The 21,184-nt window shown below is 38.9% G+C and overlaps 1 protein-coding gene and 1 pseudogene across 1 annotated transcript; both read right to left on the reverse strand.

The window, feature by feature from the left end:
* Positions 1 to 880: 880 nt before the first annotated feature.
* Positions 881 to 4,135, reverse strand: LOC124218205 (ATP-binding cassette sub-family C member 4-like). The gene is made up of 9 exons (XM_069135431.1): positions 4,070 to 4,135; positions 3,884 to 3,973; positions 3,112 to 3,670; positions 2,784 to 3,014; positions 2,454 to 2,690; positions 2,105 to 2,367; positions 1,439 to 1,884; positions 1,167 to 1,296; positions 881 to 1,075 (listed from the first exon to the last, which is right to left on the reverse strand). Exons 1-9 carry the CDS (start codon positions 4,133 to 4,135, stop codon positions 881 to 883), a joined length of 2,217 nt encoding a protein of 738 aa, XP_068991532.1.
* LOC124218210 (ATP-binding cassette sub-family C member 4-like) lies at positions 4,135 to 17,602 on the reverse strand (annotated as a pseudogene).
* Positions 17,603 to 21,184: the final 3,582 nt, after the last annotated feature.

Consider the following 21,184-nt stretch of genomic DNA (forward strand, 5'->3'; position numbering starts at 1 on the left):
TGATATTTTTTTTTCATTCAAGAGTAAAACGAATAAAATGATGGTTGTTTCGAAAAAAATTCGTTTGCTTCGATTTCTTTTCAAATTAAGATGAGAATAGAATCTTACCGTGATCAAGTTTGTTTTTATAATATTTTTTACGACATGAAACCATTGTTGAAAATAAATTCCAAGAAAACATTTTTGGCTTAGAAAGAAAAAAATTCGAAAAAAATATTTAGCGTTTCACCCCGCTTTTAAATCATGACGAAAAGATGTGTCTTCGAGTCTCTGGTTTTTTCCAAAAAAATATCATCGATTTTAAAAATTTCCATCTTGATGTCACGGGCATTTCGAGTCACCACACCTTTACGAAATGACGGAAAAAGGTCAAAAAATTGGAGATATCAGTTGTGACGTTGAAAAACACCAGCAGGTCACAAGATCCCACGGAGTCAAATCTGGCACCCGTTGACTTGACGTGGAATGCCCAATATGTATACTGCGTTGATTAATTTGGAACTTCGAGGTTCAAATAGTGATACTATACACGTGAAATAATTGCTGACATCTTTTCACCATAACTGTCTCTCTCTCTCTCTCTCTCTCTCTCTCTCTCTCTTCTAAGATCAATGGTTTGCTACATAATTGACACGTTACAATATCATCAGACTTTACAAATGCGTAACTTTCCGGAAAAGATCTGACAATTATTGTAGCACATGATTGAATCTAGAGAAAACAAGTGACCGACTACCGTTATGGTAAAAATTTGCACGTTCGTGAAATTTGTAGATCGTAATTAGAGACCGTTGGTACAAAATAATAACAATAATATGCTGACAAAAAATACAGTACAGTATACAATACGTTTCATCAGAAAATCCTAGAGTAACTGCAGCTAAAGTTTTGTGATTACGGTTTCACTGTTACAAACAATGATGTCTGCAGAATCCTCTCTGAATTCGGGGCTCGTCCGATAGGCACTCTCAGCAATTCCAGTAAGTTTTTCCGTCATCTCCTTTCCCGTCTGTTGAAGCAATCTCGAGAAATGACCGTTCGGATTTTGCAACAGTAAATAAGGATGATCGAACTCCTGTACACGATGGATAGTCAGTAGGTTAATATTCATCAAGGTGGATTCACACTCAACAAGATTGAAAAACTCGACCATAAAAGTTACAAACCACAATGCGACCCCCCCTCATGACCATAACTCGATCGCTGTCCATTACGTTATGCGGTTGACGAGTCACGGTGAGCACCGTGTGATCCGCGAATCTCCGCTTGATAATGTTTTGAATCAAACCATCAGAGCTGCAATGACAGAAACCACTCATTCATCTCAGCGTTATACACAAAGTCGTTGACAAGTCATGAAATGAGACCAGAGGCAAAGTCACGCTGTCGACTCATTCACAACGACGCTGGAAATGAGCCTGATACTATTTGTACTGACCCATGGTCCATATTTGCGGTAGCTTCATGAAGAACAAGCAATCGATTATTCTTCAGTATGGCTCTGGCCAAGCATATCAATTGGCGCTGTCCGACGCTGAAGTTTGCTCCGCCTCCAGTTACGCGGAGGTCGAGGGATCGTACTGCATCCCCAAGTTCGACTTCTCGGAGACTGTCCCACAGCTCGGCGTCCGAGTATTGACCAAATGGGTCCAAGTTGTAGCGGAGACTTGCAGAGAACAAAATTGGCTTCTGAGGAATGATCGAGATGCGAGAACGCAGCTCGTGCAACCCTATCGACTTCGTGTCTATTTCATCCAGTATTATTTCACCCTCCAGTCCGTCTCCAGTCAAACGAAACAGCGCCGATATGAGCGAGGATTTCCCAGCACCGGTTTTTCCGACAATTCCAACTTTCCAGCCCGGTTTTATCTTCACATTCAGGTGCTAAGATTCAATAAAAGGATGAAAAAATGGGTACGAGAGACCTTTTCATGTACCTTCAATACTGCGTATGAGGAACCACATGTACAATCCTATTGAGGGAACGTATCGTGGAGTAAACTGTGAACTTATCAGAACGAAATCTTCCTTGGTTCTCCGAACCAAACAAAAAGAGTTTGAATCTTTTTAGGAGATATATTTTTATTTTTAGTCAAAAGATTACCTTTAGAACTGGCGACTTGTTGCGGACACATCTCATGGAGACATCTCTGAAGACTAAACTGCCATCAGAAGGCCAAGAATCCAAAAGTGGTTTGTCAGTTTTGTAAGTTCGCTCTTTTGGCAGATTTGTGTACTGGAGGATCCTCTTAACTGCTGGCAATTGTGAGGTGACCATGGCACTCTGTTTTATTCCAAACTGAATCAGTTCGGCTAAGGTGAGGCACTGCGAAATGGCCAGTCCAACATCGCCATCCTGAACATGATCTACAATTTTCAGAGGTCACAATCGAAAATCTCTTCAATAACCTCCAGACGTAATATTTTATTCTCTGTAATAAGGAGAAACCAACCCTTGCCCATCACAATAAACGAGAAGCAGACGAAAGTCGTCAGACCACACAAAATCAGTTCAAGGATAAACCTAAACGCAATATTCGCTGCAATGATCAAGTACGAAGCACTAGTTTGGTTATCTTGGTGACGATTGAATTGATCCAGTAACATTTCTCCAACTGATTTTCCACGACTTCGTATCGTTGTCAGCCCGTTTAGGGTGGAACTGACGTGTGAAAGGACTGGAGTTTTGGCTAAACACATACTGGATTTGTTTACGGTCTCGTGCTGGCAACAAGTGCAAATCACACCGCTTGATGAGATGATAACATTGACTCATAACTTACCGAGACTTTCGAGCCGCTTAATGTTCCGAGCCGTTCTAAGGTAGTAAAGTCTTATCATATAGAAAAGTCCACCTATTACAACCAGTGGTATGATTGTCGGTGGGTTAACGATACCTATCATTACGATTATGCCCAATATTACGATGAAGATGTGAAGTGCGCCAAGAATCGCTTTGGGCAGCTTCTTGTCCATAGTTCCAATGTCCTTTGAGAATTGGCTTAAAATCCTCCCTGTATGGTAACGAGGAAACGTAAATATCACTCAAGTTTCGGTACAGTGGCTGGAGTTGGAAACTAAAATCACAAAATGCATGATCATTCAGCGTACCGGATGGGTTAGTTTGGAAAAATCTCATGGTGGCTTGCAACAGATTAGCGACCATCGAATTGTGTAAGTTCCGACTGGCGTTCATGCATATTCGAAAGTGAAGGACGTTACGAATAGTGAGAATGAGAGCATGGGTCACAATAAGTACACAGTAAACGTTAAATGCCACTCTATTATCAACCATTCCTTCATCGTCCCACCAATCAAAATCGTCGGTCCAGTATTTCTGCTCTTGGTTATCGCTGATTGAATTCCATTGGGTCGTAGAAGTGGTAGAAAATTCGTTGTATAGTGTGAAGTTGGTTCTCTGAGAAATATGGTTCGTCCAATATGCTATCCAGTAATCGCTTGCATTATCTAATGCTTGCGTGATAACGAAAGCTGCAGTGACTATAATCAGTGTACATATGTCACCACATGCCGAAATGTAGCTCTTGTACTTATGGTTTGACTTTTTTCCAGTGGGTACCTTCCCCTGTTTTACATCTAATGACAAAGTCTGGGTGCCTTCTGGAAGTTCGCTTGGTTCGTCCTCGTCATTCACAACTGCAGCTAGTTCCTGAAAGTTACGTCATCACATAAGGATTTGCGGAATTTTGTCCTCAAAAGAAAATATCGTCATTATTCAAAATAGCATTTGATCAAGGCGCCACGCCGCAGTAAGAATTCGGATTTTTTTTCTGACAGATATCTGTTTCAAGATTGCTCTCTCTGAATTGTATCAAGAAACGCAGTTCTTGCACACATGGATTGACATTTTTCCAGTTGGTACCTCATCCTGTTGTACATCTAATGACAAAGTCTGGGTGCCTTCTGGAAGTTCGCTTGGTTCGTCCTTGTCATTCACAACTGCAGCTAGTTCCTGAAAGTTACGTCATCACATAAGGATTTGCGGAATTTTGTCCTCAAAAGAAAATATCGTTATTATTCAAAATAGCATTTGATCAAGGCGCCACGCCGCAGTAAGAATTCGGGTTTTTTTCTGAAAGATATCTGTTTCAAGATTGCTCTCTCTGAATTGCATCAAGAAATGCAGTTCTTGCACACATGGATTGACATTTTTCCAGTTGGTACCTCCTCCTGTTGTACATCTAATGACAAAGTCTGGGTGCCTTCTGGAAGTTCGCTTGGTTCGTCCTCGTCATTCACAACTGCAGCTAGTTCCTGAAAGTTACGTCATGACATAAGGATTTGCGGAATTTTGTCCTCAAAAGAAAATATCGTTATTATTCAAAATAGCATTTGATCAAGGCGCCACGCCGCAGTAAGAATTCGGATTTTTTTTCTGACAGATATCTGTTTGAAAATTGCTCTCTCTGAATTGCATCAAGAAACGCAGTTCTTGCACACATGGATTGACATTTTTCCAGTTGGTACCTCCTCCTGTTGTACATCTAATGACAAAGTCTGGGTGCCTTCTGGAAGTTCGCTTGATTCGTCCTCGTCATTCACAACTGCAGCTAGTTCCTGAAAGTACCGTTGTCCCTATTATAAGGATTTGCGGAATTTTGTCCTCAAAAGAAAATATCGCTATTATTCAAAATAGCATTTGATTAAGGCGCCACACCGCAGTAAGAATTCGGATTTTTTTTCTGACAGATGTCTGTTTCAAGATTGCTCTCTCTAAATTGCATAAAGAGTAAAGATAGACGTAAAATCGACGGAGATGAAGCATTTTCTGAGAAATAATTTCGAGCGTACGTTTACAGAGCTTAAGCTTCATTATTTGAAACCTGCCGCTAATATTGCCTTATAAGGGTCTCATGAATGTATTTAAGGTATTAAGTGTCGAAATTGGTGAGTTAATAAATGCTGTGCTTGTGTATGAATCATTCATCAGTGAAACTTTGATCGCGTTATTCTCAAGACTACATTTTTCAAAACTTTACACTGCAACTTTGTTATATCGCGCCTCGCTACATCGCGATTGATAACTTTCTGCTCGAGGCTTATTCCCTCACCAGCCGCTTGGCTGCATAAAGCTGTCTTATTCATTTGACTACCATGCGGATTACCGATGATACGCGACTGGGCCTGAGTGAGCAGTCGCTGGGCCTATAGTCCAGTCGGAATGCCCAGCCCCAAAGACCGCGATATAACGAGGTGGCATTGTACGTTCAATTTGCATAGGCCAAGTCGTAAATTGTATGAAAAGCCAGTCTTCTAAGACACCGCATGTGGAATTTTTTATTGCAGGCCCCCCTTCTGTTATTGTTTGCAAATCATCCAATTTTCCCACGAAATTCGAATAAAAATGCAGGGGTCCATTATTCGTTAATTTTTTTTTCCTACGTGGTGCATAGACGAATGTGTCTAGTTTTTTAATACATATATTTATTGGGTATACGTTGAAAATTTTTTCAATAATATGGGATACCGCAATATACATATATATATATATATATATATATTGTTTTTTTTATAAACCGTATGCTTCAATCGCTGCTAACAGCCGAGCAACAATTTCGCTCGAGTGAGAACAAGAGATTGTGACTTGGGTGGCAAACAAAGTAATAGATGACAGTGAGAATTTTTCACGGAATCTCCAGTACAGACACATTCAACACGGAAATCGTTTGCTTGAAGAAAAAATTACAAAATGCACTTGCATTCCCTGCCGTGACCATGATGTGCCTAAAGTTATTCTGTATACGAATTTTCTGAATTTACCCTGTCTTCTGCGGTCTTTTCGAGAATCTCTTCATCTTCTTTGGGCGCATCAAATTCCTCTAACTTCACAGTATCCAATAGGTTTAGTCCAGAGTGAGGCAGTTCTTCATAAGTACCCTGGTACTTGACACTACCCTGAAATTGATGAGTCAATCAGACGATGTTGCTTCAAACTTTTATCAGGTCCAATCTTCTGACCGTGTTACTCAAGATTCTAAGTGAAGTAAAGTACCACTCACTAGATGGATAACAATGACACTGTCAGCTTCTCGAAGAAATTGCAGCTGATGGGTGACGAGGATACGGGTTTTATCCCTCAAGAAACCCTGGATGCACTCCTTAAACAAGTGATTTCCCACTTTTGAATCCACAGCGCTGAGAGGATCGTCGAGTAAGTATAGATCGGCGTCTCTGTAGAGAGCTCTTGCCAGGTTAACCCGAGCCTTCTGGCCTCCGGAAAGAGTTGCTCCTTTCTCTCCTGCGTAAGTCAAATCGCCCTGAGGCAGTTGCTCGAAGTCTTCGACTAGCGCGCAGACTCGGGTTATCTACGAATAATATATGTGATACACGAAGACGTGTTATTTCACTTTAGAATCAGTGTATGAGAACAGAAATGTGATACTTGAGAATGTTCGTAAACTTTTTTATAACAAATGACCAATCAAATGGTAACTTCTAGCCATTTACCTCTTGATATCGATCTTTGTCGTAGGGTTGGCCTAATGTTATATTGTCGCGTATTGATGCGGCGAAGATCCAAGGGTCTTGGCTAGCGTATGATATGCGGATATCGGTACGGTTAATTTCAGTCTTGGTGTTGTTTTCGGTGGTGAAAAACGACATTTTTCCAGCACCGAGTGACAATTCGCCTAAGAGGAGGTGAAGTAACGACGATTTCCCAGAGCCGACGGGCCCCACAAGCATTGTAAGTGTCTTACTCTTGACCTTCGTCGAAAGTTCGGACAAGGTAGGTTGTAGCTGTTCGTGAACCCAGTTAGCGGAAACCCGAATTATTTCAAACTCAACACTGCATTTATTCGACGAGTTTCCGATACTTTGAATTCCGCTGTTTGGAGCTGAAGCCATTTCCTCCACCAAACTTCCGTTATCCGACAGCAGCTGAATCATCGATTCGTATCAAACACATTTTTTTTTACAAACCCACATCAGATGATGACAGCTATTACCATTTTCTCTCTTGGTCCGTTTTCACTCAGGGCATTAAGGTTTCGACTCGTAGGTGGATATTGAATATCTTTTTGAAGGTTGACTTCGTCTAGTAGTAAAAATTCCTGAAAATAATGGGAAGAAGAATTTGCAAACCAGTGATAAACACGGACATAAGCTGTCTGGAACTTACCGTGATCCTCCTTAAAGACACCCTTGCTTTAAAAGCTCCGATGATTGCCTTGCGAATACTTACAGTACACATTAGCCCCAGAATGTCAAATAATGTAGTGAGTGCAAAGGTGATTTCGGCAGAAGGCTTGTGTTCCATTAAGATATAGGTTATCAGAGTCGAAAACAGAGAGACTTTCCTCGAGAACCCCGTAACGCTTATAAGCATACCCGAAACGTAAGAGGAAATGGACAGCAGTTTCATCTCCAGTGAACGAATCTTTGACACTTTTTGTTCGAACGGTTTTTCCCAGGCGCACATTTTTACAACCTACGATAATGAAGTCACACTTTAAAACGCTCGTTTTTCCGCGTGAACAATGTAATCACCTCTATCCCAGAAATCAGCTCGCTCATCGGCTTCACCCGTTCTTCCGTCTTCGCCTTGATTTTGGATCGGAATTTCGCTGTGAAGCGGCCGACGTAGACTTGGGTCGGTAGCGTCTGTATCGTCATCACCGCTATTCCCACCAACGCAATCACACCCACAAACCGCCACATCGCGTATCCCATTAGCATGAACTGCGACAATTTACGCACCCGCACAGTTTTCTCAGGTTATTCATAGGTCATGCTTTAAAAATCATCTCCCACTCACTTGCAACGGCATAATCCAAAGATAGTGGAGGTGCCTCAGAACGTAATCGAACTTCGCTACGTCGTGGCTGATTAATTTTTCCACTCGGCCTGCAGTCTTACTATCAACCGAGGCCAGATTGAGCCGTAGAAGCTGAAATTTGTAAACAAAGTTTTTCTAGCTGAGTCCTTTATACTGCTAGTCATTTTCAGTTGCGGGGGAATGAGGAAGGGTACAAAAATGTGAAAGACCAAAAAGTCGCCGGGACGAAATCCCGAAAGTCAAATTACCGACAGTTGAAAACGTAAAAATACCGTAAATACCAATAGACGACTTGTAGAAAAATAAAAGTTGAGAACGCAAAAATGTAATAATAAATTTGACCCACCATTTGCTTTGAGAATAGCCAAGATTACGAAGGGCAAGATATGGAATTGCGAAAATACCGAAGAGTCAAGAAGTCGACTTTTCAAATGTCAGACTCTTGCCTTAGTCGAAAATCTACGAATCCAAATTTATTAATTACAACTGTACCAACGAAACAAAAGGTTGAAATTTCGAAACCCGCTGAAGACAGAATGGCCAAAATTCCGAAAGATTGGATGACATCAGAATTACATATATTCTCTACAACGCCACATGCATCCGATGGCCGGTGTCTAGTGTTATCTAGCACATGTGTACATAACTATGATGACCGTATTACGGCCTTTTGGCATTTTGCGGATCGTAATTTCGCTCTTTCTCAAATTTAATTGTCGACAGCTAATTTTTTCGGTGTTGCGGCTATTCAATTAGCCGCTCTCAATTTTTCATTTCGGAACTTTCAGTTTTCCGTATCTCCACATTCTGTGTGTTGGTCATTCAGAATACCGACTGTTGCGGATATACTTTTTCGGATGAGAAAGTGATCGGTTAAATAAGCTTTTGGGAAAACAGTTATTTTAATGGGTGATTTATCGAAAATCCCAACATCGGTACGCTTAAAATTCGTGTCTCGAAAATTTTTGGTTTTCGACTAATTGATTTTTGGTCTCTTGGGATTTTGACTCCCATTCGGGAGAGTGATTAACCACTTTCTCGTTTCTGCGTATACCGGGTTTGGTGATTGCAGGATCGCAAAACGTCTGATATAATTTCAAATATTTCATAAGATTTCACAATATTTCATAGGATTTCAAAAAATCCTAAATTACTTGTAAGATTTGAGAAAGACCATAAAACGGTGAGTATAGTAAATCGGCCGCAGACAGATATCTGGATCATCTTTTGAGGCTATGTTGGTACTAATTGAATACGTTGATCCTGCAAGTTTCAGGCCTTTATTTATTTCGGTTTTTAATGAGATCAAAAAAAAAAATGTTAAATCAGAAAATAATTTTTATTTTAAGAACGGCTTAACCAATTTGATTAAAATTTGGACACATTTCTTTAATATATTTAATTCTTTGGTGCGCCTGTTAATGATCATGTAACTTTTGAACCACTTGACCTATAGAGGTCGTATTTATACAATATATTTTGAATGTCGAGAGGATAGTTTGTTGGCGACGCAGACCAATATATAGACAGAAAACAACAGCTGAAATCAGTCTTTTATGACCTATAATTTCGTAATCGGCCGTTGCCACAGACCATTATCGCCCCATGTGATTATTAAGTTATAATCCGATGTTTGACGCGATCGCAACCTGAGAATGTGTAAAAAATTAAGAAGTGTACTCAATAGCACTACACTTTGGATGAGCGTTACTTGAAACCATATGTAATAACAGAATGGTATGATAAGGCGAGGGGGTGAACGACCGCTATAGATCAGCTAGAGATTAGTAAAGGGACAGAATGTATTATAATACCACGATGTGTGTGTGAATGAATCCAAGTACGCTAATCTCACGCACACTACAGCGAGTGGTCAACAAGACAATACAGTCCAAAGTTCAGAAAATCCCCGCGAGAGCGAGCGAGACGAAAATATGGAGAAGAATCCAAAACCAGATCAGTATTAGTCGAAACTCGGGAGCAACAACACGTGAGTCTTGTTAAAAGTAGCTCGTTATGTGTGCGAGAGTGATACAGTGAATTGTGTGAACATGGGGCTATCAACTCGACGAATCGAGGCTCATAATCATCGATTTCATTGTTAAATGACGTTGGATCGTGTTTCAAATATAGTTGTGATCGAGTAATTAGATGCGAGAACAGAACTGGGTAGAGTCGGTTGGGGATTCTCGCGCTGGCCTTCCCGGGGCCTCATGATTGGGGTTTGGACTCGGGGTGGTTGGCGCGTTGAGAAACCAACATGGTTATTATAATCCGCGGATCACGAACGCTTGAAAATAAATAACAAATCACACAAACTTGGTGTAGCCGCGTGGGCTGGCCTTACCGGGGTAAGCTAAGCTATCCCGGGGTGGTTTCCGTGTCGGGAAACTGGCAACGGCTTGCAGCCCCCGGTTAAAATAGTACAGGTACTGACCGATGATCTTGGGTGAGATGATACCTGTGACCTCATCCTGGGTCCTACTCCGGTTCTGCTCGCCACGAGACCCGTTTTGAACGGATAACCGTTAGAAAGTTACCCCAGTTGACACAAGCGTTGAATAATTACTGATTGAATGAAAGTAAAGCCTGTCCAATAAACCCTGAAGTACAGTTTGATATCTGGTGGCCATATTATCAATCGTCAAATCGACCCCGAACCCACTATTATTGTTTTGAATCTATCGAGAAGGGTGACTGTGAGATCTATAGCTAGTACAAAAGGAAATTTGGATACTTGTAGGTGGCTATGTTAGTGACAGACCTCACAGCCGGGTACTGCAAGAAAAACTTTATACATACGAGATTATACATACGAGATGATACATACATCGTATATTGTAGAGTCGGAAAACTTTCCAACATGGAAGGCTTCCGTGATTCTATAGTAAAAAAAATGAGGATTGGAGAATGAGATATGGAACGAAATAAAGTAATCAAAACACTCGATTGAGCCAAGACAATTGTGGCAATTTATTGGCTTGCAGGGGAAAAGCCGCTGAGGCATAAAAACCCCTTTTTATATAACAATAAAGTCGTGTCAAGAGTGCATGAGGTGTAAGTGTACGATCAATGGTTTTGTCTCGCATGTGGAGAGCTGCCGCGAAATTCAGAGGCCCGAAGGCGTGAACCTACGGAGGTTCGATCGACTGGCGAGAACGTACTGTTTGTAATTGGAGCGGAAAGGAACAGGGACTCAACTGAGAGGATGGGGAAAGGGAGATACTTAAAACGATACGAATACTTAGCGATGATTCACCCAATCGCGTACCCTTGCGATCGCGCCTAAACTTGCCGCGGCTTGCTGATAACGGTAGAGATTCCGGGTATCAGACGGTGTAGAAAGCGCGTGCGGACACGGGAAAGTAAAGGATAAGTTCGGTCTAAACATATATATATATATTTATATATATAGGCTTTTTAAGTTAACGACCATTGTGGCTATATATTAAAATTGATTCGTCGAAAAATTGGTCATGGTAAAATATTGTTTTCTTTTTACTGATGGTTTACAAGTTGTAACGTTTCGATCGGCTACGGCCAATCATCATCGGGCAATAATTGTTGACGATTCTAATGGCGAGATGTTAAGTTCATAACATCGGCCGATTCACTATGCTTATCGTCGTGTGGCCGTTGATAGGATTTCACAGGGTTTCGAATAAGGGAACCACTTACCTTTCGGTATATCATGGAACAGCACGCGATCCTGGCGCGCATTCCGATTTCTCAGCTTCGCAATCGGACGTGGTGAAGAATGAAAATGTCGCCAAGGATGAGAAGGATCAGGATGGTTGCGTAGAGAATAATGTCGCTCTGCGTCATGGTTTTTTCGAAGGGATTGAAGTAGCTGATCACCCAGCCCTGGAACACGGGCTGCAGAGGCTGTAGCATCATCAGCAGCACGAAAAGACGCAGTCCTTGCACCATGTAAGGAGCCCACAAGGTTCGAGTCAGAGCCCAGGCCAGACTTGGCTGTCTCTTCGGCTTCTTCTTCTTACTGCCTTCTCCAAGCCTAGGAATTTCCTTCGCTTTCGCCAACTCCTTCTTCCACTCTCTAAATTCAAGTAAGCTTTGAAGAAGTGTAAAACCCAGGAATAAAAGTCATTGACTGTACCTACCGTTCGAGACGGTCACCGAGTCCCTTGGACTCGTCGGATTTTAAGGGATCGTACAAATCTGTGATCTGCAAATCACGCTTCGCTCCTTTTAAGAAGATCGGCAACGTCCAACTAAAATTCGATACATTTTGTCGTGAGGAGTCAGGTACGTACTTCATCCGAGCCAGGAGTCTCGAACTTCAACTTTACTGTATTTGTAACGATTTCCGAAAAGCTGTGATATTCCTAAAGTCATCATCTCGTTTTTGCACTATTTCATTCAGCGATTTCAATAACTAATAAATAACAATTTAAATGGAAAACCTATTTTCAGTTCAACTATCCATGAATTAAGTTTGCCAGTGAGAATATTTTTATGCCTTCCGTTGTCCATAATCTTGCTGGGAAAACAAATTACAGTGTCGCAAACGATGCACTTGGGGGTTTTCTGGCAAACTTGGGGATGTGTTCCTGAGCATCTATCGAACTTATGAAAAATTGCTGGCCCTGTGTTCTCTGTCGAACGAAGTCATGGACATTCTAAATAGAACTAGTTGGTTGTTGCCCCAGCAGGTACTGCGGTTCGGTATTTTACGAAATATCGACTACAGTTGTTACATAGTGATTTGATGGTTGCATTTATTTTGGAAGCATCCAACGATAGTCGTCATGGCAGATGTTCGGACACTCTTTTTTTTAATCTTATAATAGAAATGATTACATGAACAAATTAAATCACACCAAATGTGAGTGCGATTTTTGAATCATTACAAGGTGTGGGTTTTTGCACTGGGTGCATAATAATGAAGTGCACTGAGTATCCAACTTCACTACTCCCACCTGATCCCTCTCAGCCTGAACCTGAGCAATGGCTGATCGTTCTCTCAGTAATTGGGGCATAGTCGGGTATATTATAATTTGTGTGTTGATTATGCTATTACTAGGGATTGTAGCTATTGAGGGGCTAAATAAATGAAAACCAGTCTTGGGACAGGAATTGATACGAATAATTATTTTCCATACTCAATAATTGCATATTGGATATAAATGACATTTATCTACTCGTGCGCTGAGAGAATTTGATTAATTTGAAATTTTAACTGGCATTCCACAAGGAACTTTTCTTGGACCAATATTATTTTCCACTTTTATCAATAATTTGCCTAGATATGTAAGACTCAATTTTTTAAGTTTTCAAACTGTTGGCTTGAAAATTACTCTGTAAATTGACAACAATATTAGCTTGATCTCCAGCTTGATTTTAATGAAATTGAAAAATGTCGTAAATCCAATAGAATGGATTTAAATTTGAAAAAATGTTTCATTATCTCTTTTTGTTTAAGCATAACTTGACTCTTCAGATTAATCACACGTACAAAAATCACATACTTGTAAAAGTATACTTGACAAATGACTCAGGTTTTATTTTCAAAATGCCAATACGATTTTCTGTTGCCTATATGTGCTATTGCATCCAATATGAACAACCTTCGCGCGCTATGGTACACGGTTAGCGCGGGAAGTCTGTGCGCCATGCATTTGTAGTAGGCGCGGAGTAAGCGAGCAGCGCGCATGCGCAGAGGGAAAAGCGCGAGGTGAGCGAGTAGCACGGAAGAGAACGGGAGGGGGGTCCATGAGAGCGGTCCGACTCGAGTGGGGGTCAAAATCCCGATAGATCGAAAAAGTCGATTGGTCGAAAACCCGAAACTTTCGAGATACGAATTTTAAAACAACGAATGATCAGCGTACCGAAGCTGGGTTTTTCGATAAATCACCCAGTAGAATAACTGTTTTCGCGCGAGTTCATTCAACCGACCGCTCTCTTAACTGAAAAAGTATTTTCAGAACAGTCGGCATTTTGAATGATCAAAGCGCAAAATGTGGAGAAACAGAAAAATTAAAGTTCCGAAATTATAAATTAAGATGTCCAACCTTTCGGCATTTTGGCCATTCTGTCTTTAGCGGGTTTCGGGATTCCGACCTTTCAAGTATTTGGCCAGTCGTTATCGATGAATTCGGATTCGTCGATTTTGGAGAAAGGTACGAATCTGATCTTTGAAAAGTCGACTTTTTGACTGTTTGGTATTTCCGCAATTCAATGTTCTCAACAAAAAAAAAACGTTACAAATTTATCTACACATTTTTGCGTTCGCAATGTTTGTTTTTCTACAAGTCATCTGTTCGCATTTATCGTCCTTCTACGTTTTTGACTGTCGCTAGTTTGACTTCGGGATTTCGTTTCGTCGACTTTGTGGTCTTTGGCATTTTTGTACCCCACTCTCTGACTCGAGAACGCACCGCGAAAGGCCGCTCAGTTGGAAACTGATAGCGAGTGGGAGCAAAAACAGAACCAATAAATAACAGACGTCATGATATGAGACGATATGATGATTTTCCGTCAATTGATGACTTTTCTGAACATCGAGATGCTGTAATTATTTACAAACCTGTTAATAGCAACATAAACAATAGAGAACTCAAATATTTCATTAAACGTACTAATAATCATATTGCACTGAGAACTAGAAATCGAAAGTATGATAATAACATTTTAAAGTGAGATTCTACAAATCGTTTAATGGAGGCTGGTAATTTGCTCGTAAACAACAATGTGTCAATTGATTTTGATACCCGTCAAGAAATTACTGATGGGCTATCAAAAAGATAAAATTACATGTGTAAATAGTAATAATACTATTACTTGATAGGATAATTTATATTCTACATTTATGTGATTATTACCTATATTCAATTAAGGACTATACCCGTACGAGTACTATTGAAATTAAAAAAAAAAATATTCCCTACAAAGTTGGTTAACGATAATCATGTACTTTTTCAAATCCATTTTTACCACAATTTTCTTACCCGAAACATAACGCTTTCAAAAAACTCGCTGTTTCCTCCGGACTTTTTCGGCTCTGCTTCTTGCTGTTGTCCATATTTTATTTATTATATGTCCACTTCGTGAGGCGGTTTTGACATTTATTCTCTTTTCGACGTGATATATTTCATCATCGTCATCTGCCGGAAACATAAAGCAGGAATTAGTTGACAAATGAAGATGGCTGATCAATCAATTCATTATTAAAATCATCAATTTTATTCAGATGAATTATTCAATAACCTTAGTTTCAGTCAAACCAAAAATGAAAAAACAAACAAGCTTAACAAATTTTTATTCACATTTTTTCTCTTCAGTTTAGCATCGGTCATCTCGAGTCAGACGGGACAATAGATTTTTACTTCAATTTTTTTATTCTGCTAATTTCGTTGATTATTCTCTAAAGTACTTTTCGGTGAAGAGGCTTGCTGATTTATTACTCTGAGGACGAGTTGCAATACTATGACAGCTGCGATCAATATAAGGTTAAGTCAGTACAACTTCGTCACGAAATTAAACCAAGCCAAATTTATTCAACTCATATCATTGTCAGCAATTTATGTGCCAAACTATGTGTGTTGAAAAAAAAATATACATCTTGTGTGTTTTCCAACGAAAAATCAAGTTCCGAAGGGTGATAGAAATGTTACAAAATTTTTAGTGACTGTATTTGATAAAAAAACTAAAAATTTTTTGGCCTGACATCATTTTTATCCGCGATCAATTTTTTCGATGTAAATCCTCTTGTAAGAAATTGTAGCATTGTCCAAATCGTCGGGTTCAAAGATCCGAGGTAATCGACAGAAGGTCTCCGAACTTCCCGTAATCATTCCTGGTTACATAAAATTTTTCGCTATTGTCGGCATGCCTGGTGTAAAAATAAACTGTCAAGTTTTTCAAGCATCGTTTTGGGCAGATGCTCGTTAATCTTTTTCACATTCTCTTGGAACCGGTTTCGAATTATCTATTCCTAGTAGCTAGAAATTCAAGGTTATCACTGATACACGAGTTGTTACATCATCAGCTTTGCGGAAATTGGAAGTTCGCAATTGCAATACGAAGAAGAATCTGTATTTTCGTTTATAACAGGTTTGGTGAATATTGCGTTTTACAATCTGAAACTTGCAAGATTCCGAAAAACAGGTCTAAAATTTTTTGCATGAACATTTTGCATTTTGGCTGATGATTTGACAGATTGTAAAGCACCACAGATTCTGCTGTAATTCTTGTTACGTAACATTTTTTTTTTCATTATCGCTATGGTTTGGTTACTTTCCTGTTTGGCAGTGAATCAAGTTTTGGGAACCGCAATAATGACGCTAGATTAATAATTTTGCTTCTCTTTGATATTAACGCGATTAACAGAACAACTAATGAAAATGCAGGGAAATCAAAACCAAATTCTATCATCGAATTAAAATAACTGCAGGAGCTGAAACTTTCGCGATGCAATTTCGAATCAAATCGCCAAATATATCCTCGCATGTCTTAGCCGGCTTCTGTATTTTAAATTTATCATACACATTTACTAAAATAAAAAAACACTACCGCGATAAATATTATGAACTTTAATATCATTATTCGATTTATAATTTGCAAGTTCAATACAAAAATTTCAAATAGCACTTTGTTTAATTTACTAAACGGGTTGAATAAGTTTATGGTTAATGTATACTAAAACGGTGAAATGAAAAAAAAATCGATGAAAAACGGGTGGATAATTGATATTGATGACTCTTCGTGAGCGCTGACGCCATTTTGACAACTTATCAGTTAGCTACAGTCGATGAAAATGCTTTTTAGATAGGTTAACGTTCGAATTACTATTTGTACACCCTACTTACTACGTCAAACTACCTTATGGGAACCATGACTTTATTTGGTTGACAATACGATGGACGGTCCACAAAGGCACGACACATAATACCGAAACTGAAAATTTATCGACAAGATTGTAGTTTCAGAATTCGAAGTCGTGATACAATTTTGAATAAATTTACGAGCTTTTCGCTATCCAATTTTAGTTATTTCTTAAATAATCGGTAAATTAACGGTGTAATTGTCCGATATTGAAACTTTGATTGCTAATTCCAAAATCTGAATGGTAATTTCCTGGGCTTTTGTATAAAATTTGATTCTAGAACTCGGGATTGGGAAATTCGAACTCGCAGAGTGAAATCAACGGAGATGCACGTTAATTCATTTTGTCACAATAGATTTTTAATTTTAACAGACTGTAATCGAATTTATTTGTACTTTTATCACGTAGATTCCGTAGTAGCTATAGGAAATTTATAAACATAATAAATTTACCACACAATTTATTCAACTCAGAACACGCTTTTGCATTTCTCCAACCAGGTTGAGTAAAATTAGAAAATTTAATTGCTAATTTAATGAGAATGCTTAGTATTTCACTTCGAAACACCAAATTTTTTTTTTTGCCCACACTTTTGTGCAGTAAACGTGTAGTAAACTTATGAACATTTTTCACAGTATATTTTTCCTCTACTTCTCTGTATTCAAAACTCAACTGATAACAAAGCGTTTTCAGCAATCTCTGCGAGTTTTCCCGAATTGCGTCACGTACCCCGATACATTTCCCTAATTACCCGTCTGTTTGAATATTCTTGAAATATGATTGTCTGGATTACGCAAGAGCAAATGCGGGTGGTGAAAAATTCCGTGAACTGTGAAAAATCATGTAGAAATTTTTAATCTAATTTATTAAATTGTTGGAGTACAAATCAACTTTAAGAAATTGAAAAATTGGCTCAAAAAACTACGTACCACGATGCAGCCTCCTTCTATAACCAGAACCCGACCACTGTCTATGATCGTGTTAAGTCGATGAGCCACGGTCAGCAAATATTCTCCTACCCATGCATGCCTCGATATTCTCACAAAGTTATTATAGCAAAAATTGATTGATCGTCGTATTAGTGCTTGTAAACGAAAGTCAGAACATTTCCAATTACAGCAGCGAATTTAGAAGGAAATATTTGGGATCATGAGAATTGTATTTTTAGTTTAAGGGAAATGTTCATTAAATGAACGAATCTTTTTACTGCACAGTACAATTGTTCTAAAACAAAATTCGATCTTTTAATGAATTTCATCTGACGAATTTTTTCAAAAATGGTTCAAAAATAGAAATAAATGTCCTTCCACTCTGAATCTTGCGTGAAAATATGTTATTTCGAAAACGGAATATGTTTACCTTGTTTCCAAAAAAATCAACTCGGGTACGTTTGAGATGCGTTTAAAAATTCAAAGGGTAAAGACAAGTGATTGATTTTTTCTCCAATTTCTGGAAGGATTTCAAGGGTCGTACCAATATAGGAAAAGTCGTTGATGAAATGAAAAAATGTCACGGTCAACCGTTTGCAAAGTTGGCGTGGAGAGCCCCATATATTAGTTTGTTCAATTTGTAACTTTTTAGGTAACTTTTGTAGGTAACATTTTTGTGTACGAATCCATTTTCCAGAAATATTTTGATATCTTAATTGAAACGATACATACTGAGTATGTAGAATTTTTTATTTCCCTCATTTTTTTTAGTGCATTAAATCAATCGTCAGCCCTTTGCCGAATGGAATACCATTGATTGAAAATATAAGGGAAAGAATTTTCATGGTTTCTGTCGACAGGCAACTTCGTATTGTCCTTTACAGCGTGGCTTTGATGACCTTTGCTATTCGGGGAATAGCAGGAGGTATTCATACATATTTCGCTGCGTTTTTTATTACCATTTCTTGCTTTCGGCGCAGCTTTTAATCCAACTCGATGAGGGACAACGGCAACGCAAAGGAGCAAGAAAGGGGCGAATGGAATGGAAAGAGCAAGAGGAGTGAGAGGAGAAAACACGTGTTTCCCAAATGTCAAACCTTATACGAGGAAAACACGTTGCCTATTGCGGCTGCCTGACAGATGCCCGTTTGTCGAAACAGCTGCTTTGTATTTCGTATTGATCTCAGTTCTCTGAAATTTGGTGAGTAGTAAAAACTTAAATGACGATCGTAAATTCTGACTCAGTTAAAAATGTTAATAATTAGTATTTGCATTTGGGTGAGTATTTGATGAAAGAGTCTGCGTCGCTGACAACAAATTGCCTCGAGACAATGTATGTATCTAGTAGAAATTAGCTTACTTTTTAGTAGGAATAATCATTTAGTATATTCTATGAAATGAGTCTGACAAAATATTCGGTATTTTTCTGTTTCTTTCGGGAATGCAATGGCTATTTTTACGGAACACAATATTCAGCAATTGAAAACAAATATTTCATCGATGCATGTAAAACTTTATTATTATATAAGGCGATGTTATACATGAGTAAATTACTATAATCGCAGGTTTTCATTCTACTTACGAACGGAATAACGAATCAAATTTTCGCTTACCAATTAACAATTTAGATACTGTGGATTTTCGCTTGTTATTTTTATGTTCGTCGTAATCAACCAATTGTTTCAATGATGAAGTGATTGTAAAGACAGATCTTGGATAAATAGGTCATAAAAACACAGTAATTTATTACCGACATTTTGGCCCTTGGTTTGGACCCTCCTCGGGGACTTTTATTCCATTGGAACAAAAAGTAAGAAATATTTTTCTATCAAGTTCAAGTGTACGAGCTTATGTCAGAAATCGGTATCGCCTTTTGATCATCGCCTCTCCCACTTCTCCATGCGTAGGAATATCTAACTCCTTTTTAAAAACAATCAAGAGTTAACGCGGGTACTTTTAACAGTCGCAAAGTGGAGGCGGTCTAAGTTAACGGATAGTTGAAACTAGTAAGTGGTTAACCTTCGTCAACTACATATTTTGGGGTCTTCTTTTTACCTCTTTCGCCTCCTTTACCTTGCAACCTTTAGAAATATCCACGTTAACTCTTGATTGTTTTTAAAAAAAAGTTAGATATTCCTTCGCATGGAGAAGTGGGAGAGGCGATGACCAAAAGGCGCATAATATGCCGGGCTCTCCGACAACCACGATGCCCTCTTGCTTTAATGAGTTTTTAACATAAATTCGTTTTAATAAATTTAAGGTGAGTGTCCCTCGATTGAGCTCTCGTGTATTTTGAATTACGATTACTTATAATTGTTCACCCAATCTTAGTTTCGCCTGAGCGGTATTGTTCGGGAGTACGTGATAAACTACGTTTTTCATTTTTTTGCACGGTAGCTACGTGCTTGTTTGTAACTTGATGACTGACTTCGACGCTGGCTGTTCCCGGTCTACGTGCGACCTGGTTGTAAATATAGGTTAATTATTTATGACACGGCTATCTAACACGTGTAATAACTTGAAATAATTTCAATGATTTCTTTCTTTGTCACAGTAATTAAATGCGCTTTGAGGAAGGTCCGCGTGTAATCTGCAATAACTGACATAATTTTTAATCAACGCTAAGATACCTTGATCTACGTGACCTGACTTGTACATACGTGGTTAGTTACCTCATACGTGATACCGATTTCTGACACAAGCTCGTGCACTTGAACTTGACAGAAAAATATTTCTTGCCTTCTGTTCCAATAGAATAAAAGTCCCTGAAAAGTGTCCATACCGAGGGCCGAAATGTCGGTAATAAATTACTGTGTTCTTATGACTTACCTACCCAATATTTCTCTTCACAAAGAATTATTTTGTAGTAGAAAGACTCCAACGGGGCCTTTATTTTATCTCGATGTATCGAGTTGGAGCTGACTAATAACAGATACAATTAAAAATAAGATTACGCCTGAAAGTATGCAACTTAAGTTTCACCGACGTAACACGGGACCACTTGCTTCGTATGAATACCGGGATCGTATTAACTATATCATATGAAATGGTTTGTTTGTGCGCATGTGCAAAAGCAACTGAAAAACTGTCGAGCCGATTTTCAAACTACTCGTTCCAGTGAATATTTTCGACATTCAGAAGTGACTAAAGTATGTTGTTTCGATGCGATAGAAGGAAAATAAGCACGGAGAAAAAATATCAATGTCATTAGAGATTGCGGCACTTCATATCGCGTGCTCGGAATTCATGACCGTTCTATCTTTTGGCTTGCTGTATTTTTATTCCTCCTGATGATTGTATGTTTTCGTTTGCTATAATTCTAATTACAGTGTTATATTTGATGGTAGAGGGAGTCTCGCTTATTGTTGGCTTAACCAGGAAAAACAAATCCGCCAGGTTCACTGCGATTTACGTATCCAATACGGTAAGCATTCTTCCGACGAATTGTTTCATCCGTTGATATTATTTGATTATAAGTTATAGCTTAATTTATTCGATTAGACTTTTTGAGCTGTTGATTGTGCGCATGGATCTATCTTTTTCAAATTTTATTTTTTCCAGAAATACCTTATGTTTTCATCCCGATAATAATAAGCTTATCATGATTAAATT

Source organism: Neodiprion pinetum, chromosome 1, assembly GCF_021155775.2.
Source record: "Neodiprion pinetum isolate iyNeoPine1 chromosome 1, iyNeoPine1.2, whole genome shotgun sequence".
Taxonomy (NCBI): Eukaryota; Metazoa; Arthropoda; class Insecta; order Hymenoptera; family Diprionidae; genus Neodiprion; species Neodiprion pinetum.